General features: G+C 36.5%; 1 protein-coding gene across 2 annotated transcripts in view; it reads left to right on the top strand.

The window, feature by feature from the left end:
* The window catches only part of DDX10 (DEAD-box helicase 10), a 209,406-nt gene that overhangs the window by 14,602 nt on the left and 171,634 nt on the right, over positions 1–23,170 (top strand). Inside the window, exons 6-10 of one of the 2 annotated variants that reach the window (XM_076328171.1) lie at positions 850–1,039; positions 3,408–3,534; positions 4,770–4,932; positions 6,532–6,616; positions 21,066–21,167. In XM_076328171.1, the coding sequence (XP_076184286.1) occupies positions 850–1,039; positions 3,408–3,534; positions 4,770–4,932; positions 6,532–6,616; positions 21,066–21,167 (667 nt within the window). The remainder of the gene's footprint in view (positions 1–849; positions 1,040–3,407; positions 3,535–4,769; positions 4,933–6,531; positions 6,617–21,065; positions 21,168–23,170) is intronic. The other variant, XM_076328172.1, reaches the window with a different exon arrangement.

Below are 23,170 nucleotides of genomic sequence, written 5' to 3'. Positions count from 1 at the left end.
GGCCTTTCCTTTCTGGCTATGGCTCTCGTGTTTTTCCTGACATGATAATTAACTATATGGAATATCTATTGCGGTGTGTGTATTTTGGGCCAGTTCTAGAAAACACTTTTCTTTGAATTTTAAGACAGGTTGCTGCTCCTTCCATTGTTTTATTAGCATTGTTAACGTTGTTTCTTTTCATCCTTCCAACCTGAACAAAAATTTCAGTGTAATGAAAATGTTTGCCTGCCACTAAGAACTGCATAAACTTTAGCATAGCTTGAGGAACTTAGAAGCAATTAAGAAGGTAATGAAGCTGATAAAATGTGAAATTATGCTTGCTACACTTAGTACAATTCATGGCAGTTAGACAAGAATTGCACTAAATGTAGGCCCTTTTCTTAAAGCTTTGTCTCTGTGCTGCTCTGTTTATTCCCTATGTTTCAATGCTAAATTCAGCTTAGGTACAGGACAGTCTGTTTTGCTCTGTCATGAATAGTACAGCACTGTTTTATATTCCATGCTTTTGTTTCAGTAATAGGACAGTGAGTTTGCAATTTGCAGTCTGTCTGCAAATTGCTGAACTGTTTACTTGAAATGCTGATCTTTTATGCTTCAGCATGTGAAACTGAGGGCTGTAGTGCATAGATTATGGGAAATGCTATGACTTCTATTGCAGTTTTTTAAAAAACATTTTATGGACTACATGAATATCTAAAGAGAATGCTGTCATACACAGTAATTAAGCTAATCTCTGCAGTTCAAATAGGCATGGATTTTTGTACCATATGGATTTGATGTATGATTTTTTTTTTTTTAAATATAAATAAAGCTAAAACCAAATTTTCTCAAACCTATCTCTCAATTCAGTTCTTGATGAAGCTGATAGAATTCTAGACATGGGGTTTGCTGATACAATGAATGCAATCATAGAAAATCTACCTAAGAAACGCCAGACCTTGCTTTTTTCTGCGACACAAACAAAATCAGTGAAGGATCTTGCACGGCTGAGTCTGAAAGATCCGGAATATGTTTGGGTTCATGAGAGAGCCAAATTCAGGTATGTCGGGATAATTTTTTTTTTCCTGGAGGGTTTAAACAGATGGTGATCCTACTTAACTGCTTCTCTGACTGTCGGTTCCCTGAATCAGAAGTTACGTCGTGCATCCTCCTTCCTGCAGTGTCTGATCCTGTTGAGTGCCTTCCTGAAAGCAAGGAATTTCCAGATACTAGGGTACTAGTTCTGACTGATTCATTACTGGGAGGCTGAACCTGCACTTTCCTTGTGGCTCCCCAGGCAGATTCGCAGACTGGAAATTTTCTTCCTCAGGAGCAAGCCCCAGAGTGGGTTATAGCCTGGATGGAGTAGTGTCCTGGCTGTAGCATTCGCTTCTGAATTGCTACTTTTTTGTTGTTTGGCTTCCTTACCTCCTGTGTGTGCATACTTACTGTGCAGAACCACCAGATGTGTTTCACGAATACAGTTCTTCTGTGTGCTGTTGATAAATCTGGCTTTCCAAGGAAATGCTACTCTACTGGTAAAGTGCAGAATGACAGTCCTGTTTGTGTATTCAATATTAGGTGCCCAAAGGAAAGCATGTGGCAGTAGAATCATAGAATAGTTGGGGTTGGAAGGGACCTCTAAAGGTCACCTAGTCCAATCCCCCTGCCATGGGCAGGGACATTTTCAACTAGATCAGGTTGCTCAGAGCCCCGTCCAACCTGACCTGGAATGTTTCCAGGGATGGAGCATCCACCACCTCTCTGGGCAACCTGTGCCAGTGTTTCACCAATTAGTCCATGTGCAGTAAGTCTTGTGGCTACCTGATGTGCTGGGTTTACTGTGCACATGAAATAAATTTGTCATGCCATACAGTCTGGATCAGAATGGGAAGGCCTTGTGAGAAGTGAAGTATGTGGTCTGCCAAGCTCAAAAAACTTAATGTGTCACTAAATGAAAAAAAAAAAAAAGCATGTTGTTTTTTGGCACTTTGTTTTTTTCTTTTGAGTTCTAAGTGAAGAACGTTATTTAATATTTTGCATTTCTGTGGGTTCTATCATCTAAGTGTCAAATTGCTTATGAACATGTATGATTTTTTTTTTTTCCTGCTTTTCTATGAAGTATGCATATATTTCCATATGTAAGATGCAGGAGAAAGGTGAAGCAGTGATAAAAATGGCTTTCCCAAGAGCAAACGAGAAATCAGCAAGATGAACAGCAGAACCAGATTGAATCCTGAGGCAGTTTTAACTATGTGATTTGATTATCTCTGTATTGTACTGCAAATACCTTTTTTTAATTAGTCATACTATCAAAGGCATCTTAAATAAGCATGATTGCCAGAAAAAATTGTGTGGTTAATATCCTCTTAGCAGAAGAGAATGTACAAACCTAGTATGTAGTCTTCATTTTGAGGACTGACTATACATCTGTTTCACAGATCTCACATTTTTTGTGAAGTCTATTTTAAATTACATTTAATTTTTTTAAAATATTTGGGAGAGTGCAATTAGATAATAAACAGAATCAAAAAAAGGAAAGTATTCATTTGTTTTAGAGTTTACTGCCTTAGTATACAGTAGGTTATTGCCTTATGAAAACAGTTTCCTGTGAAAGACTTACAAAACAAAAGGTGCTGTGGCATAATTCAAATTGACTAGCAGAATAAAAACTGGAGTAGTGTCCTGTAATTTCATCCTCCCAAGTGGCACCTTCAATAAAATAGTTTTGAATACCTTTGGCCTGTTTAGGGTGAAGCAGAGGAACTGTGAGAGATGAGCATTTAGATGTATTTCAAGGAGAAATATGCCAAAGATTTTTTTTTTTTTAGTTATTTTATTTTGTAAAGAACGGAAAGGTGAGTTAAGATGACAATTCAGAGCTTTACAAAGTCACTTTGCATGTCATGGTGTAATCAGTAGAAGTACATCAATGCTCATTTTTTGTGTGTGATTAGACTATGCTTTGACATTGCCTTAAGCACAAATGATGCTTTAATAGGACTAATAAACAAAATTGCATTTTAAGTCAAGGCAATTTGAATGTCACTGCTTAGACATGGAAAGAGTTTGGCTTGCTAGTAGTGAATGAATTTAGAAGTAATGTCAAAAGTTGTACTCTCCTCCCCGCTGGCTTTTAGTAAGGAAATAGATTCATCTTTCAAGAGTAGCTTTCTAGTGGAGCTGCTAAGACTTGTTCCTCAAAGTGGGAGAACATTCCAGCCTGACTTTTTTTTTTCTCCCCCCTCGCCCCCTTCTCCTTTTTCTGGGTAATTGTCAGACACTCTTGACTTAAAAGAAAGCACAAGCAGGTCTGTAGGTATTGTATGCCTGTATATTCTCTCTCTTCCCTTCTTTTCTTTCTCATTTTAATGTTATGGGAACTAAGGGTATCTAAATGTACTTTTTGGTTTTTGTTTTTTTTTTAGTACCCCGGCAACTTTGGATCAGAACTATGCTGTTTGTGAGCTTCAGCAAAAAGTAAATGTGTTATACTCTTTCCTGAGAAGTCACTTGAAAAAGAAGAGCATTGTGTTTTTTGCAAGCTGTAAAGAGGTATGGCTATTCCCTCCCCCTCCCCCGTACCATTTTAAAGCTGTTAAAATTAAGATATTAATGTAGATGTCAAGGCACCAGAGAGCTGAGATTCTGGACTAGTTTGCAACAGGAAATTGGGGGAGACACCTACTCCTGCAGGCATGTCATGCAGGGCCTGGCTGCCAGGAAGCTCAGTGACCCAGGCTCGATGCAGGAAGGTCCTGGAGATCTCGGTGTACTCAGCCATTTTTGTGCTCTGCTGTTAAAAATGAATGCTAAAAGTTATGTCACTAAGGGCCAGCTGTTTCAGTTTTGTCTCATACTACATTTCGTAGTTGGGTTACAGTGTATTTTAATAGTTGTCCCTACTTTCTTTACAAGCTTTTAAATCTGCCTATATAAGAAATTGTAATTGTGAAATAGTGCAGGGAAGGTTTTTTCTTATGGTTATATAGGAAGTAGTCGTTCAAATACCTACTTGTATAAATGTCCTGGGACTGTTCTGTTGAAGTTCTTTGTATGTGTTTGTATGGTACAGGTATTTATTCCTGTAACTACTGCATGTATTGAATATTTTACAACATACAATGGTGTAGTAAATATTCTTTGCTGTTCTTCCACTTGTGCAAGAGGGTACAATATTTTTGTTGTTCTGCAGTTGGCTGGTGCGTACAGTGAGGTGGTAGGCTTAGTTGTACAGAAATTCTGAGCTGCAGCTGTACTGCAATATACGCAGTTTCTGTAACTATTTTCTTAAAAAAAATTAGATAGCTGCCTGCTATAAAATAATGCTGCATCATGGTACTGTATGTAAGAGTAAACAGACTGCTTTTATAAGAGAAGCTGTTGAAGCTTGAAATAGTAAACCAAGACTGTGTAGACTGCTTTGAGTGCAAGCATAAGACACTGTACCCCCCCAGTATTGTCTAGAAGCAGTGCTTCTGGTGGACTTTTGATACTTCAGTCCCTTGCATACAACCTAGCTAGTCATGTTCCAAGTCGTTCTTGCTGTTACCTGCTCTCGTTCCTTTTAGGAAATGCCATCAAAAAGCATGCCAATCTTGTGCCACAGTTCATTTCCTCTTTCAGTACCCGGGCGTGTGACAAAGTCTCAAAATAGCATCTCTTGTCTCTGATGTGGAGAAAAGTGTGTTTTATTTGATGTGCTAAGTCAGTTTCTATATGCTGGACATGATCTTAACAAGTTTAACATTGCATGGTAATTTTTTTTCTCTCCCTAATTTGTTGGGTAGGTCCAGTATCTATTCAGAGTGTTCTGTAAGCTACAGCCTGGTCTTCCTGTACTGGCACTCCATGGCAAGCAGCATCAGATGAAGAGAATGGAAGTCTACACTTGTTTTGTTCGGAAAAAGGCAGCAGTACTTTTTGCTACAGATATTGCAGCTCGCGGCCTGGGTATGTACCCGCAGAAGCAATAGTTATTCACAAAGTGATGGTCTAACCCTATTGAGACTTTATCAGTGATAGTATGTGCTGAAGACCAACCTGATTTGTAAGAAATGAAGCTGTAGTTTGCTTAAGAGCTCATTAGGGTATCTCAGAAGAGATATGCTTCTTAGAGTTCTGCTGTTTCTTTACTGAAGAGGCCCACTTCATTTGTGCTTAGTTTTTCTTTTTGTCCCAGAAGGATCTACGTTGTCACCAGTTTTGTAATGGCATTTGTTAGTGAGGTAGTCAGTGGAAGCTGTCTTTTATTTGTTTGTCTGTTTGTTTGTTTGTTTATTTAAGTCTGTAGACAATCTAGTTTTTCCAGCCATGTTCTATGACAAATATCTGGAACGAGAGAAAATGGAAGTAGTGATGTATTTGCTTACTACATGCCTTAAGGCAAGATTTCAGCAGTGCCTGTATCCTGTGGGTTATTCCAACGGATATGAAAAACTACTAACCTGTCAGGATGTGGAAATGAAAACCTGAAGAAATTTTAATGTCTGAACTATGAATGGCATTATAAGACTGTATTCTTAAGGAGGCAGAAAAATAGATGAGGGAAAAAGCAAGACTATTGGTACCTGTTTTGGCTTGACTTTCTTTCCCCTGGTCATTACCTGCTGAATTATGATTTACTTCTTTATATTTTCAGTGGATACTTTGGACTTTTTTTTTTTGTTTTTTAGTACTTGGGGGCATTTTGGTATGACACAAGACTGTTTTCAGGAGTCTACTCGTTCTTCTTTCAGATAGCAAACTCCGTTGTCCAAAATTTAAGGTTTTGTCAATATGCTACAAAAGGAAGGAAGGTACTGTAAAAACTGAAGGCAGAAATGAAAACTGTTTATCATACCTTCTACACTGCTGAAATCTCACTATTGAGGATCTAATGTGGGTATGGTTGTTTGGGTTTAGAGTGTAGGTATAATTGTGGAATACAGTGTAGCTACAGACTTGGTGAGGAAGTAACACAAACTTACTCAAATGCAAAGCATGCTGCTGCCGAATGAAGTGCAGCAGTTAGAAAATGCTAATTAATAATACGATTCACATTCAATGTTGGACTTCTTTGTCAGGCTTGGTCACCCCCTCCCGTCTTTTGGAGGGACTATGGTATTTCTGTATGTGGACAGCTGAAGTAGTGCTGTCTTGCCACAGCTAACTTCAAACCCCGGTGGTGTAGGATATTGATACTGTAGGTGAAAAGTGGGTCAGATATTGTTATTTAATTATTAAATGTAGTAGTGTTTTATTATCTGTGTGACACAAAGCATGCCTGTTTTTGTCAAGTGTGAAATTATGTTCCATTCAGTATACTGTCATAATTTAGGAAATGAAGACACCATTAATTTTAGCTTTCTTTGATGAAGAGGATGATTGTTTATGTTATGCTAATACAAGCAATTAATTTTATTTTTATTTCAGAGGTTGCACCTAATGTCTGTAAATTGGTCTAAATGATGGTTCTCACAGGAATTAATGGTCCAAAATAATATGTTACTCTTGAATAGAAGGATTTTGAGTACAGTGAGCTTAAATTTTGACTTTTTTTTCTTTACACAGATTTTCCAGCGGTGAACTGGGTCATTCAGTTTGATTGTCCAGAAGATGCAAACACATACATCCACAGAGTGGGAAGAACAGCCAGGTTTGTTTCCACTTTTCATTAATATTTTAATGTTTAAAACTAGATCACTATAGGGACAGATAATTGGCTAAAGACTCACTTGAAAAAATCAAGAAATAAATTGGAAAGAAAGAAGGGCTGTTATCACCAAAAGACCCTTTTGATTACTTAAGAGTAATGGTTTGGCTTAATCATTTCTTAGTAAGCTTTACAGGCTCCTTACAGGAGACAGAAAAAATATGCCCAGTTGTTTAATCTGATCAGGGAAGATTAATAGTGAGGAAACAAAAATCTTCTTTTGCATTTGGCAGGATTACCTCAAAGGCTGAGTTGAGAATGTTTGTGGGTGGAAAAGGTTGTTTTGCCACTGCCATTTATAGATACATAAGGCTTTAGACTGTGCATCCAATTTCTTTGTGTCATTGAAGACTCTTCAAAAGAATGGAAATATTTCTTCCTTATTTTAATTTGGGGAGGTAGGAATCAAATAATGTTAATTACAGGTTAAATTTTTAATTTTCTAAGTCTTTTGTAGAATTATATTCTTAGGGATAGCTTTAGTTAAAATATTTGTGGCTAAGCCTTTATGACAGAAGGGAGTTACCCAGATACATTATTGCAAACCTTGTCCTTGATCTCTGAAGTAGATTTTTAAGAGAAACAGAAGTTGTTATTGCGTATAATTAAGTAGATCAAAAACTTTATGCAGTTATCTGAAGGACGAAATGCAAGACCTGGCATTAAATCTTGTACTTAATTTAATTTTTTTGCAGTAGGGTTTTATCATCTTTGTTGCAATATAGTTGGAAGTCAAACCTAATGACAGAACAGTTTCTTAGAATAGGACTTCAGCACTCTGCACTACAGGAGTTTGAAATCTGTCTTTCTGGATCAGATGGCATTAAATTTTGGTGACTGTAATAGGAGTGTGTACTTCCAGCTCTCTTTCAGAATGTGGAAGTTCTAGCCATGTTTTCATTGTAATTGGTAATGCTTCTGCCCCATTCTGTCCTGTGTTCTCCATTTTCCTATCTGCCTCTTATAAAGAAGGGAATAATAAATTTTTAAATGCTTTTGGAAAAAGCTGTCTATAAACAAAATAAGTGAATGTTACATGTAATTAGATAAAACATGTAGCTATTTGGCTAAATTCAAATCTAGATGTAATATCATGCATCCTAATTGAGAGAAAAGGATATAGGCTTAGTTAGAATTCTGTGGTGTGGTTTGGTTGTTTTTTGGTTGTTTTTTTTGGTGGGGCCCCCCCCCTTTTTTTTTTTTAATCCTGTGTGGCTTCCACAGAAGGCTTGTAATTTTGTCATTATGGCATACTGAACCTCAGTCAGACCTAAAGCCTATATAAAGTTCTGGAAATACCACAGATAAAAACTGTAGAGCAAAAAGATGTATTCTAAATAACGTGGAAGGGAAAACAATGTATTTGGCACTGTTTAATTGACAGTTTCTGGGAGGCTTGTTGAGCTCTTCCCGAGCTGTGTCACTGAGTTAAAGCACCTCCCTGGAGTTACAATCCTCAGCCTTGTCCCAATTCTCATTAGCTGCTGAGAAGAGCAATTGTAAGTAGGTTTAGAGAGGGGAAGCAGCTACATAAAAACAAGTAACTCCCCTTTCCCACAATGCTTTTCGTAAAATGTCACTCTGATGAGGATGTTAGTCTTGCAACCTTAAGGGTCTGTCTTCAGCGGCCTCTTAAATATGACCTTCTGTGATTGCTTGAGGGACAAATTTAGGGAGAAAATTGGGGCAGAGAGCCTGTCCTGTAGGCCGTGGGCTGTGCCGGATGCCTGCCCCTTGCTTCACCGGGCTGTCATTTGCGTTCCCCTTTATGTGAATTTTTCAGTAGCCAGACCTTACTGAAATTGGTAGTATGTCTGAACAAGTTGTTTGAGCTGGCAGGGTGGTGGCTGATATTGAAAGCAAATTCCTTCTGTAGGAAAAGCTTTATGGGTATTTTCTGTCTCTTAATCTGATACAAAGATCAAGGAAGGTTCTGCCTACACTGGGCTTTCACTTTGGAGAAACATAGAAGCGCTCTCTGTCCTTAAAGTAAAGCAGTCCTGGAAAGTGATTTGCTTAGTGAACTTAACAGCATGAAAGAAATCTTTGAAAATGAAACAAGGGAGAGGTTTAATAGTTTTAAGTAAATACTGTGCACTGAGTAAATATGCTAATGCAATTTTAGATGTGGGTAATTGAGAATGTACTTCCCAGTGAACTCTTAAGTGTTGAGTAGGAAACTTCACTTGTTTTCAGCAGCTTCAGTTAGTATGAGAAGCTAGTGTTTCTTCTAGAAACTTGATAAAAATGAACTGAACTGCAGTTTAGTAGTCCTCATTAATGAGGTTAGAGATAATTACAAATTTTCATGGGTTATGAGAGTGTATAATTGCATGGAATGAAAGCTAAATTAAATATCTCGGCTAATTAAGAGGCTGTGTTAAACTGTAATTAAAACTGGGATGCCAAATACTGTTTACTTTTGAACACACAAATCATTTTGTGATACAAAAGTAAGTATGAAAGTCAAGAGAGAAATTATTTTGGGGATGGGGCTGAAAAACCTTTGACTAGCAATCGTGGATGTGTTCCCATATTGTTTTACAGTTTTGCAAAACCTTATCTAAGATGAAAGATAATGATTGATTTTTAAGTGGATAAGACCACCGTGTTCCCTAAGTAGCATTTCACTTGCATTTCATCCTACTGAAGAACATAAATTGCAATCCTGCATTTTTGATTTATGGTAAAGTAAGATCAAGAAAATCTGGGTGTTGTCCAGTAATGCTTTTACTTTGTAGTAGAATTGGCACATCTTGATTTTCTTTTTTTTTTTTTCCCAACTTGAAAGGTATGCTACGATTGGAGTGATTGGAAACTGTTTTTTCCAACTGCATTTTTAAAGTATTTATTTAAAGTCTTAGCTAGTTCGGTAACAGAATTTCTAAAATACTGACAATATCACGGCCATGCCCATAAATATTTTTAGCTATATTTTTGTCAAACAATCTCTTAGCAAAGTCTGTAATTTAAAATACTAGATCACAGTGTTTTCCTGTGGGTTTTAGTTTCAAAAATTCTAAGTAAATAAGAGCTACTTGTCGCAATTGTCTGCAAAACTTATTTCTCCTGGGTTTTAATTTCAATTGATGCCTTCTGTTCTGTAGCCTATGAAGCCTACAGTTGAAAATATTCTTTGATCAATTTTGAGAAACGTTACAGTGCCACTAGGGGACAGCAGAAGATAATAATTTCTGAAGCACACTGATACTCACTTTTTTGCCCCAACTGTTTTTCCAAACATAATTTGTAAGTTGTATGGTGTCGTGGTTTAACCTCAGTCGGCAACTGAGCACCACACAGCCGCTCGCTCACTCCCCCCACACCTCGGTGGGATGGGGGAGAAAACTGGAAGAGCACAAGTGAGAAAAACTTGTGGGTTGAGATAAAAACAGTTTAATAATTGAAATAAAATGATAATAATAATAATACACAAAGCAAGTGATGCACAGTACAATTGCTCACCACCTGCCGACCGATGCCCAGCCAGTCCCCGAGCAGCAGCCCCCCCCCGCCAGCTTTCCCCAGTTTATGTACTGAGCATGATGTCACATGGTATGGAATGTCCCTTTGGCCAGTTTGGCTGTGCCCCCTCCCAGCTTCTTGTGCACCTCCAGCCTTCTCAGTCGGTAGAGCATGGGAAGCTGAAAAGTCCTTGGCTGGTGTAAGCATTACCTAGCAACAACTAAAACATCGGTGTGTTATCAACATTGTTCTCCTCCTAAATCCCAAACACAGCACTGTACCAGCTACTAGGAAGGAAATCAACTCTATCCCTGCCGAAACCAGGACATATGGCATGAAAGAAACATATATAGGGTTGTTTTTCTTTCAGTCGTGATTGCATTGATGAGTAGAAATGACACTGAAAAGTCTATTTTGTCTTTCTATTCATACGTAAATATCTTGTATTTTGGATGTACCTGTATCCTGGCATGTCTCAGTAACTAATTCCTTTCTTTCCTAGCATTCTACTCCTCTCTCCATTCTTTTTTTTTTTTTTTTTTTACTTCAGAGGAGACTTAAAAACTGTTACTTGAGTTTAGTGATTTTTCTGTCAGGAGTCTTTTTTTAAAGATACTGACAGTAGAATGTTGAACAGAATACATCTTTTTGCTCTGCAGTTTTTATCTGTGGTATTTCTGGAACTTTATGTAGGCTTTAGGTCCGACTCAGGCTCAGACTTCTGATGGTATTCAATCCAGGCTTGTTGGTTAGGTTTCTTAGGTGCTTAAACTGAGTTAGGAAAGTTACTGTAATTTTGTTGTTGTCATTAAACATAGTGTGCATACAGGCATGCATGTTCTGTCTAGTTCTACATATGCTTTTTTCCCTTTGGTAAATTACATTCTGAAAACAAATAGAATAATAAAAGTCCATTTTCCCAAAACAGGATTGTCTATTGCCTACCATCTTTGTACTGGCTGGTATGATGATTAGAGCCAAGAAGTATGAATAAAGGCTTAAAAGATCTATAGTCTTTTAGATGCCTTGTGAATACTGAAGAATACACGCACATCAAATTTTGGAAAGGTGAAAAGGGGCAGGTCATATAATGATCTTACTCTGTCATGAAGTAAAATGCTTTGAAGCACGCTCATTGGGGCTCTCCTTAAGTAATTCCACATAATATGTGTGAAAGTGAGAGTAATAAGCCTTTAGAGTAATCCTTGCAAGTGGCACTAAAGCATTTAAAAATGTGAGTGACTTAATGGAATTATTTTTCAATGGTGGAAGCTTTTTTTTTGTTTGTTTTTTGTTTTTTGGTTTTTTTTCATTGGGAAATGTATCCCAGGGATACATGTCTTGGGTCCTGAATAAACAGTACAGTCAAGATGGCAGCTTCTTGTTTGATTATTTTTTTCATATTTAAGACCTATTGAAGCACTTTTACTGATGTTTCTTCAAAAATAAATGCAGTATTTAGACCATCTCATATTATATTGCAGTCAAGTCATTATCTTAAGTAAAAATAGCTGCTGGTGGAGGTCACAAGAAATTGACGACACCACATATTTAACTTGCAATTCACATTATTAAATTCTCTAAAATTAAACACTGTACCCTAGCTACATTCCTGACAGCGGCCTGCGATGCCGCAGTCGGACTGACTGGCACTGTGTTATCCATTAGAATTCTCTTCATAATGGCATGGTATGAATGTTCCAATACACTGAAATATTAATGGCTAAGGTTATTACCTGCTGACATGAAGCTGTCCTGTAAGCTGTAATAAAAAATAAATAAGCACGTGTATCTTAATGCAGTAGAGTGAACACAGCTGCTGTGGAAAATGGATTGCTTACAGTCTAGGCTGGAGGACCCAACAACCTCCCAAGGCCTTTTGAATTCAATTTATTCTGAGACTAGCATGATAAGGTTGGTGAGGCACTGCCTGTTCTTGTCCATTATTTCTTGTGACTAAGTCTGTCTAGCAAACAAGGTCACCTAGCCAGTATGCCTGAATGAAGTGGGTTATGGTTTTGTGGTATGAATAAAACCCAGTTGCATGGTTCTCAGAACTTGGCAATAGATGTAAATGGGCTATCGTCCAGACAGGAGAAGGAAAAGGATATTAAGTGATCAGAGGAAAACAAAACAAACCACAAAATAAACAAAACGCAAAGCAATCTCTAACTTCATAGCTCAGTATCCGAAAAAAAATATTCATAAATATTGCTAAGGTCACTTTCTCCATGGAGAAATAGGAGTTAACAAAGCATTAGAAGTGAGCTAAAGCAAAAACAAAAAATGAAGCTGGCTCACTTTCTGTTGTTTGTTTTAAATGCTCCATGGGATGTTGGACTGTTCACAACCTATGGGAAAGAGCTCTTCTCCCTGGCTGAATCGAGGAACAGCAGTGAACATGGGCTGTCTGCAGCGTTTGCTCAGCTGTGAATAGCAAGCACGCTTTCTGGTCTGTTGTAATTTCTGTTGGGCTGCTTTAGTAGGACTTACAGTTGATGATACAGCCCAGTTTCAGTTAGTAGCGCACACAGATCTCTTGTTAAAGATTTGTTGTTTTAAAGAAAAATACCTATCACAAAAACAGACCATTGATCATGTAGATGGGATAGAAATTCTGATACTCATGCATTTTTTTCTGTGCCCATTTGTCACTTAAAAAATAGAATAACAAATTACCGTGTAAGGGAAGAAACCCAGCAGTGTAGCAGATATGATAAACAGTAGATAAAACTCTTCTTGGTCCTGGGCTCGGAGAAATAATGTTTTCTTGTTTTGAAGCTTAGATTTCACCAGTCCTCATTGTGTCAGAAGGCCTGGAAGGTAGTATAATTGGAAACAAAGTTTTGCCTGAATTGAGCCCAGTATGAGAGACCTAAAGCTGTTACTTTGTTTAAGAAATACCTTTAAAAATGGTATCTTATATAATCAGATTTAATAGTTGAATTTTAAAACAAAACTATGAATTATTGTATTTCCGTGGAAGGCCTTGGGGGTAGATATGGATATTAGTTTCTCTGTGTTGAAGGATAGTGTGTGGGTGAACAGATTTATTCATATGCATATCGGATTGAAATAGGTCTTCTCAGAATAAAACTGTCCATTTTGATATATTTTGAATATATTTTTATAGATGTTTTATGTTGTTCCTTTACATACGAGTGTAACACAGATAAATGTCTGCATCAATACAGTGCTTTTTTCCTTCACTACCATAGTTATTTTATCAAGGAATTGAAAATAATTTTAAAATAATATATAAATTACATGCTAGAAATAATAGAACTTGACTCACTGACTTTTTTCTAGTCTGTGTTATATTAAGCATGATTGTTAGGTTTTTAGCTAACCTATAGATTGGGAAGTCACTGTAACCTGGCTTCTAAAAACTAGATGTACATTTGCATACTCAGATGGTGATTCTCTCTTTTCAAGTACTTCTTACAACAGATGAAGAACTGTACTATGCCAGGTTTTTTCTCCTCATCCTCAAATCTCAATTGCGATAGTGTGTACATTAACAAATACCTGTATAATTTCACTGGCTTATTCTTTCAGTCTTTACGGGGGTAAATCTTTGCTGTAGAAGCAGGGATCTGTGCTGCTTTTTGAATTTTGCTTGTCAGTTATTCCATGTGATGGGATTGTCTTGTTCTGGATTCCTTTATGGAAACTAAAATTGTATGTAAAGGTTTAAAGAACATTATTGTTGCAAAATCAAGTGCTCCAGAATACTTATGTTCTGAGAAGGGTGTGAATGGTGTGCAGTGAATAAATTATCACCTTAGATGGTGAATAATTTGGCTTCACAGTGGAAGTAACTATTAAATAGTTTTGTATTAATAGTTTGGCAACCATATTTGATGAACAAAGGGTCCAGTGGAAGAAGAAGGAAAATATGTAATTAGAGTGTATCATCATGCGCATGCAAAACCAGGCAAATTTAGTGGGCTTGGTTTTGATGCTATTCCAAATGCTTAATGTACTGACCTTAATGTTTTAAGGAAAGCAGTCTTTTGCTTACTTCTCGTAAGTCTAGCAAACTTGACCTGGGTGGGAAAGAGTTGAGAAGTTGATTTGGCTTCCTTAACACCTGATTTCCTTTCCCTGAAGGGATCTACTGTGGAGAGTTTCTGCAATACTAATGTTTCCGAAGGTGGCTTGTTGGCTTAGAATGCAAAGCTTTTTAGGAATGGCTTTGATTTAAGCTCACAAGTTTTGCAGTGATACCTTACTTCTGTGTCTTTTGACAGATGAGATGGCAGCATATGTTGATACTATCCATCCTGGCCCAGTTAGGCTAAAATTAGATCTTTAATCAAGTCAACTTGGTAAAGTCCCATTTAAGTTAGAGATTAAAAATACCCACAAAACATAGGTTTTTTGAGTATGGTGGTAGATGTGTGACCTCCAAAGCATAAAAATTATATACTTGTGGTTCCTTGCATGTTCGTGTGTGGTAAATATCTTCAAAAACATTATCACCTCCTTTATATTGAGTTTTCTGTAATGGGAAGTATTCCAATTCAGGAAACTGTAATGCAAGTATCTTTATATCCACAGCCCTCCTCCCCCAAATTTTACAATTATCTTATCATCTCCATTTTCTCCTTTGCCAGTTTTTAAAATAGATTATTTTTTTCTTGCCAAACAAAGCAGAAATACTGCCTTTAAGTCTCTTGAAGTTTGGCATCAACTTGTTGTATCTTCTGAAATACAAATGTTAGGGAAACGTTGCAATACATCTGTTCAAGACAACCTATATAACATTTCCTGTAAGGTCTGCATATCCACGCAGGCATATTCTTACAGTTCTCTTTCCATTGCTTTCCCATCATTTTTTTTTTTCCTACTGGATGTCTGCCCTACAGCAGAACACTGGTGCCTGATGACCATCAATCAGATGGTTCCCATTCCTATTTTATTCTGGTATCACCGTGACTCGTATGTCACTGACAATTAAAATATGGTGCATTTGACTGAGCTATATGTTACAATGGTTGTGGCAAGGATGTAAAATTACTCTGAATGTAGTTAGAACAAGCTCAACTCCAGCTGCATGGTAAGGTGGAATTGGTTAATAACCACGGTATGATTTCATCTATTGCCTTCGTGATAATGGTAGCATTGTTTGCTTTAATTGTATTGGCTAGGGGTATATGCAGCCTTTGGCTGGATCTGGTCAAGGGTAGGTTAAGATAAGTTAAGATTAGCAAAAAGTGAATGTCTGTTTGGCCTGCACAAAAAGCATTTTTTCTCATCCTGTCCTCACTGAATTGTTGCCATGCTATTAGTTCCTGCACACTTGATACCAGCTGTTGGCTCAGGGTGATTTTTAGCAGAAGTTTAAGATAGATTCTGTCGTGGTGAATAAACTATCCTCTTGATTTTAGTGTTTTATTTTATTTATTTTTTGGTATGAAATGAAACTATTTGGCAACTCTTCGTGTTTCTTTGCTAGGGAAATGGTGCTCTTGACATTTTAAACCATTTTTCTCTACTTCTAATTAGCCAGTAGCACATTGTCCTAAATTATCCCATTTTCTTCTTGTCCAGCCTTTGGTGCTTGCCCTTGATTGTAGGCATCCTTTTTGTCATCTGCAGTCAGTGTAAATATATCATTCCTACCCTTTGCTTTAGAGTGCTAATGATGATTTGTCACAGCTTCCTTGCTTGTAAGTCAAGATTGAGTTGCAGAGAAGTTACTTGCCTTTTTGATAAGTATTGAAGCCAATAGACACTAGAAAATAAGAAAGATTTGAACTAGAAGTATGTGAATTTTTTTTTTTTCCAAAGACTTGCTGGTAGTAAGATGCAATTTTCCGTAGAATTGGAATGAATTCTATCTGGTATCCTAAGAGACTGTTAAAATCGCAATGCAAAGATGAGTCCCTGCTCTGCTTTCTTGATCACCTTGAGAAGATGACAAGATAAGTAATCAATTACTACACAGTGCAAGAAAGTTTGATTACTTTGAGGTTTTTAATTTACTTTTCTCCAGCACAGCTGAGGTGCATACTTAGTGAATAATAAATCACCAGAGTGAATTAGCCTTTTGGGACAGATGTTTGGTTTTAGCGATGATGGACAACTTGAAGGCTGCAATCAGCAAGAATGGGGAGAACTTCTCCTAATTTCTTCTCATCTGCAGAAGAAGTAGTCCTCCTGCTGAAGAAATTCAGTAGCTGAGGTTGACTCTGCTGCTTTATCGTATATAAAGGTTTAAAGGAACTGTGATCTGAAAATAATTACAGAAATGTTCTTTTGTTGGCTTTAGTGGAGAATTTTATTCCCTTAGGATACTGAGGGATGTTCTTTTCTCCTAAGTTTTAGGCATTGTAATGGAAACAAATTTTAAGCAGAAGATCTAAGTGTTCTTTTCTTTATTGTTTATGTAATTTTTAGTAGCTTGTGCTTTCATAAGTTTGCCAATATAGAAGCTTTTAGTATGAAAGACACAGAGAAAACACACTTGAAAACTTAAATTTTCCACTGCAACCTCTCTTTTTGAGCTTATCTTTACGACCATAATTTTTTTATTAGCATATTACGGAGTTGTTCTGTTCTTTTTTGAGAAATAAGATAATACTCTGCCCAAGTAAAACTCCTTTTTTGTAGGCTTGTGTTTTGCTTTCTTTAACTAAACACCCATTGGGGACACTGAACAGATACAAACCTTACCAGATGGTACTTAAGATTGGTTTTCAGCTTTCTCAATTCTGTAATGATTTCATTTTGATGTTTAGCTCTGAAGAACAGCATTAATATTAAACTGTTTTAATTAATTAAATCACACTTACAATGTAAAAATGGGCAAAGACTGTTCCTCCTTAACTTCAAGTACGTTTAAAATATTGGCATTTAAAAGAGTGAATGTTTCTAAAATAGGTAGGGAAAAAGATTACACTGCATCAATAGTTACCAGATGTCTTTCAGTCCCTTTGAATTTCTGAAGGCATCAGCTCTGAGAAATATTTTTAATGTTGCCTTTTTTTTTCCTTAGTAGTTGCCAAAAGATGAGAAAGTATAGGTGTTTGGAAACCTCTGTCTCTTCTTTGTCTATTTTTATGTCATTATTTCTTTACCTAGCTATAGTACTATTTTCTCTGTATAAAGGCTTTGCAAGACTTAATGTAAACATTGAATTAGTTGTTGTCCATAGATACCAGATTTAATGCTTGTTTTCTTTTTGTGAATTATCAAATGTGCCTTTAGAATTACATCTCCTGAATTTGTACTTTCTGAAAAGGTAACTGACTCAGCATATAATGTGTTTAGCACTAATAACACAAGAACACCTTTCAAGGGTCAGATTGAAGGTTCCTCTGATCCTGCATCCTGTTTTGAGAGTGACTCGTGGGTACTGAGGAAAAGCTATAAAAGCAAAACTAATACAGAATGATATTTCCAGTGCTATATCATTCCAGACTTTGGGTTTGTGGCTTGCAGAGAGGATGTCTGCACTCTCTGACCCGTGATGGGCATTTCTTCCATGATTTGTATGGCACTGGTCTTTCATTGTGTGTTGCGCACTGAATAAAATAAATATAATAAAGCAACAATTTAAGAATGCAAAGTCAGGCACTTCAGGATTACAAATGCCGGAAGCAACAAAACTACACAAATCACTTCGTACCTTTGACTAAATTTAAAGAATCTGCAAAAATCATCCTTTGTAGGTGCTTATACGCTGTGATCAAGACTTTGTTGGTCATCTTGACAAATGGGGAAGATTCTTATTAAGAGACTAAACAGACATTCTTTCTAGATATCAGATCATTCTCATAGCTCTTTCTGGAATCTTCTTTCGTAGCATCTGTTCAGAAGAGAATAGCAGAGCTGTGTGTTATTCTGCAGTCTAAATCAGTGAGACTAGTATTGGCAGCAATATTATCTCTGTCTTCCTGTCTGATACAAGCCTTGGGTAGATAAAAGAGAACATTTTCATCCTTCTTTCCAACAGTGCTCTGAGAGTTCAGGTTCTTTTGATGAATAATTAGCTGCCTTGGAACTGTGATCATTAATTATTGCCATAAAATGCAAAGTCCTCTAAGTTTCATTGGCTTTCTGGGATTTCATTGCTTGTTCAAGCAGTGGCAGTATCTGACATGCACCCACTTTGTGGAAATATCATGTGGAATTTGGCTGGGTTAAAATATATAGAGCTTTCTTAGAAGGTACACTTGGTCTATGTAAGCAAGTCATTCCCAACCTTAATTATTACATAATTAATCCCAATCATTAATGGGATCCAATCCCAAACATTCATGGGATGTTTGGTCAGCAGTGACTTACGTCCCCCTATGCTGTTGGTAAAGATAATAAATTGCCTTAAACCAAGCATAGGGGTTGCTTTAGAACTCTTTATTAGAAAGATTCTACAAGCTGATATTTCTGCATTAAGAACATTTTAGGTCTACTAATTAAATGGATTAAAATCAAGTTAGTATAGTTTTTGTACAGTATCTCTCCCTCACCCACAACCTTAAAGCAGTATTTTTTGGGACAAAGTCCAAATGTCTTACCACTTCTTTTGGTACTCTTACCAAACCATATAAAACCAGTAAATTTACATAGTGCTGGTATGTGGCAGAGACTCTCCTCTTGTATCAATTTGATTTCCATGTAAAATTTTGAAATCTAGAATGTAAGGGTTAAAATCTCATGACGAAAACGTTTATTAAACATTTTAAAATTATCTTTAAAAGTCAGTCCCAAAACCCATCATGTATAGCATTGGGCAAAAAAACCCCCCCAGCATCCAAGAGCATTTTGTTGCGATTTTTCAAATTCATCAAATGAAAGCAGAGAGCTGTAATAAAAGCTGTCAGACTGTTTTAACTGCAGATTTTGTTGCTACTTGCATTGCTTATTATGCTGTGACAGATAGTGTTTATAGTTTTCAAACAGTTCTGCAGTACTGTTTTTGCCAAGTGATAACTGTTTATACTTGGAGAAATGTGGGCTCCCTATATTCCATCTGAAATTATTTTTATCAGTTAATGGTATGATTCTTGTTTGGTGTGCCTGAGAACATCCTTCTGCGCTCTCTGGCCTCCAACTTAAAAGCTCTCTTAAGCCAAGGAGTCTTGACTCTAATACTTCCTTAAATAGCACTTATGTCCCTTCTTCTATCCACAAAGACTGAACTGGTGTTTTCTTCTGTCACTCTGAGCTTTTATTGGAAAGATATGTGATTAAGTCCATATCTATTGTAACACATATATTATTTCTTCATTTACAGTCTTGTAAATTGTTCTCTGTGGTCTCTGACCCAAAGGCAAACTAATAACATCTCCTACCCTTCTGCTGACAGTTTATACCTTTTGTATAATATCCTTTCCTTGATGGTTCTCTTGATGGAGAAGAGTGAATGCAATTGGAGTAAAGACCCAACAGGAGACTGTATGATGGAGTAACAGAAGCTGAAGATTTATGAAATGGCAACAGACTGAGTGGAATAAAGATAGAGGAAACAGTTAACTTTCCTTATAGAAAACAGAAAGGACAAACCAGATATGCTTAAGATGGATGAAAAATTTTACCAGCATAGGAAAAAAAAGAAAAGACAAATATGACTGGAGTAGGAACCAAACCAAAGGCCTGCTAAGGTAGTAAATAATTTGATAGAAATTGATAGTTGAAAAATAATACGATGAGAATTTTCTGTTTCAAATAGATGGAATACTTGTAGTCATAGCAGTTTATGTATAGGCTTACAACCTGCTGCTGCCTAGGGACTTCCCTGTGAGTAGCTCTTGGCAGTTTAGAGCTGCTCTGCATAGTAACTTACCACTCTCCTATTTTGCTTTGTGTCCCACACATTCCTCTCTTCAGTTGGTTGTGAGTTGGATTCTGTCCAATTCTGGCATATTTCTGAAATTTACTTGGATTGTTGTTTTTTATATAATGGAGGACTCTATGCAATATTTTCCTATCAATCTGTACGGTAAATGTAAATGAAGAAATAATATATGTGTTACAATAGATATGGACTTAGATAATGCAGATAAGCTAACTCATCATTACTACTTTTTCAGTTAACTCATTGTTTTGTTTGGTTACTAATGCTGTTGGGTATTTTTTTTTTTTGTTCTCCGTGAATGTCCTCAAGTTACTAAATTTGCCAAAAGTAGGAGCTGACATTTTCTTTCACAAAAAGAAAGTGAACAAGAAGATATTTTAAGAATAAAATAGAAGAATTTTTATTTCTCTGCTGACCATGTATCTTGAGTTAGTAGTAACTCAGCTACATTTGATGCATTAACAGCTGTTAAATGCATTGAAGAGTGAATACTAGATATGATCTTACGGGATCAGTTTGAGAGTATTTTTTCTTTTGCACCTAAAAACTGCTTCTATAAATGAAAGAACTCCTGTTTTTATGCTTTTCTTTCAGTGATGCCTCTGTGACCTGTTAGAAAAGTAGCCTTTATTGAACATGCAAGTAGGAGTTGTTTGGGATCAAGGCACTTATCCTTTCCTAACCTTTACACTTGCAGGATGTGCAAAGGAGAATCAGTTGTTCCAGGTGTTAAGACACCTATTGGTAAAGGACGAATGCAAGTAGCTAGATCTTCTAGTGTTGTAAGCTTTGATCAAGTGCCATTTGACTACTACAGAAATGTTTCTAATCTAGGGAAGAAAAGATCTACTGATCTGAATCTATGTCTTGGTCCCAGATGTTTAGGGCTCTAGGTGTAGTTTTGAAATCAGCTCAAGTGGAGATATTGGCAAGTCACTTAACTGGTTTGCCTTTTCTTTTCCCTTTTTAAAGTGAGGATTTTTGTCTGCTCCTTGGGCTGCTTATAAGGAAGCAAATGTAAATTCTCATTGGGTATTAAAACATCAACAAAAAATTGTATTTTTTGCATGTCTGCTTGAGGTCTCTTTTGTGGTGGTTGTTTTTTTTTTTCCCCTCAATCAGATACAAAGAAGGTGGTGAAGCTTTGTTAGTATTGCTTCCCTCAGAAGAAAAAGGCATGGTGGAACAGCTGGCACAGAGGAAAGTACCTGTCAGTGAAATCAAGTAAGTGACTAATGGCTTGTCTGTTATTCAGCCTTCTTTCTATAGGAATAATGTGTGGTGAGTCTATGATGATCCTGATGGAGTAAAGTGCTTGAATTGCCTGGAGCTGGACAAACAAGGGAGATAATTTGATTTTGATAGTGTTGTAGAAGGAAAAGACCTTGAGAGGTTACCTGTTCCATCCCCTTTCCCAAAGGCAGGATCAGCTGCACAAATCATTCTTATCAGATGCTTGTCTAACTTGCCAATGAATATCTTCACAGTTTCCCAAAGTGATCTCATCTATACTCAACAATTCCTGCCATTAAGGTTTTTTCTTCAAGTATCTGATAAGCCTTGTAAGTAATTTAAGTGAAATATTTCTTTTGTCCTGTGCCAAGAATATATGGAAAATTATGTATTCTCTTACTCTTTGCAACTACTTTTTATGTAATGGAACATTATCATGCTATCTCTTTCTCTTCTTTTGCAGATTAAACAATTACAATTTCTTTAATCTGTCCTTCTATGTTTTTATACCTTTTATCATTCTTGTTTCTCTTACCTTAGTTCTAGATTGTTTCTCCGATCTGTCATGATCTTTCTGAATCATTTAGTTGAAGAATAGGAAATAAAAGATGTGGCTAAATGGTCATTTTACATACAAGAGAGTATTCCGATGGAGACCTGTAGAGATCTATGCTATCTGTACAAAAGAGAACTGACTTTGAAAGAGTTGCAGAAGCATATAATGATACCATGTAAAAATAAAAAAGCATTTATATTTCCAATTTCTATTAAATGCAGAGTAATAGACACGTAGGAAAGACAAAAACCCTAACTGTAAAATTAATAGAAAAACCCCACACCACTAAAAAGCATCGGTGGTAATCTCTTAATTACTTGTGAACTGCACTTGTGAATGCTGCATCTATATAACAAACTGATTACACAGCAGCCGGTGAAGTAAATACACCTTTTCTGGTCAAACACGGGTATCAATTCTGTGTAGAACATGCATGAACTTCAAACATAAGACAACTTCTGCTAAAACAGCGAAAATAAGGACTAGAATGGAGTCAAACAACTACCAAAAGTCTAATTGTGCTTAAAGCTTTCTTTTGACATTGCTGTTTAAAAAAAAAAACCCACAACAACAAAAAACCAAACAAAAAACCCCCCAACTGAATGTGGACAATATCAGTAAGGAAACTGAATTAATCTGATATCTTCTTTTCCTTTAAGCGTCATAGTGCTTTAAAAGGATCTGTTGTATAACCACCACAGCCTAAGCAAATTGTCTCTTTTTCCAAATTTCATCTTTTTGCTTCTTAAAATTATAGTTATTCAAATAATTTATTTTATTTTGATATTCACTAAATAAATGTCTGATCTCATGCATATTATTAATATCTCACTTTTCTTTGACAGCTAAGCTTTTAACTTCTTGAGTAATGCAGTTAGTTCTTTGAACAGCTTATCATGGAACATGGTAAAAAAGCCTCTTTAGCCTGTATTTATTCATGCAAATCCAAATCGGTATTTTTGTACCAGAATAACAGTTCAATTTTAATAAGGCAAGTACTTCATTTCCCCCCTAATAAATGTGTCTTCTATTTATAATCCAAGTTAGATGTGTCTCTGGGGAGGCATCCATGGCTGCATCTCTTAACACATTCTTGCTAATCTGATGTTGCATCAATGGAAAAGTCTGCTTTTTTTTTTTTAAACACCACCCCAAAAATTCATTCTTTTACCAAGCCACTAGGGCATATGTATAATAAATACATTGAAGTAACATTCTTAACTGGAATCATTATAAGTAAATTCAGGGCTTTTGGTTGGTAATATATTTTAACAGCCTGCCCTGAGATCCAGGTTTTCAATCTGCAAAACATACTTTATTAGTATTTGTGACATCGTAATGAAGGGGAATGCTTTAACTTCGAATTGTCTACCTGGTGTGGTTAAGGCTTAAATGGTTTAGCATCGTACCTCTAAGATGCTAATTAAAAATCCTTAAA

The sequence above is a fragment of the Aptenodytes patagonicus genome, chromosome 1 (assembly GCF_965638725.1).
Source record: "Aptenodytes patagonicus chromosome 1, bAptPat1.pri.cur, whole genome shotgun sequence".
NCBI classification, from domain to species: domain Eukaryota; kingdom Metazoa; phylum Chordata; class Aves; order Sphenisciformes; family Spheniscidae; genus Aptenodytes; species Aptenodytes patagonicus.
The sequence above is the reverse complement of the archived record's forward strand: the minus strand, read 5'-3'. Positions and strand labels throughout refer to the sequence as shown.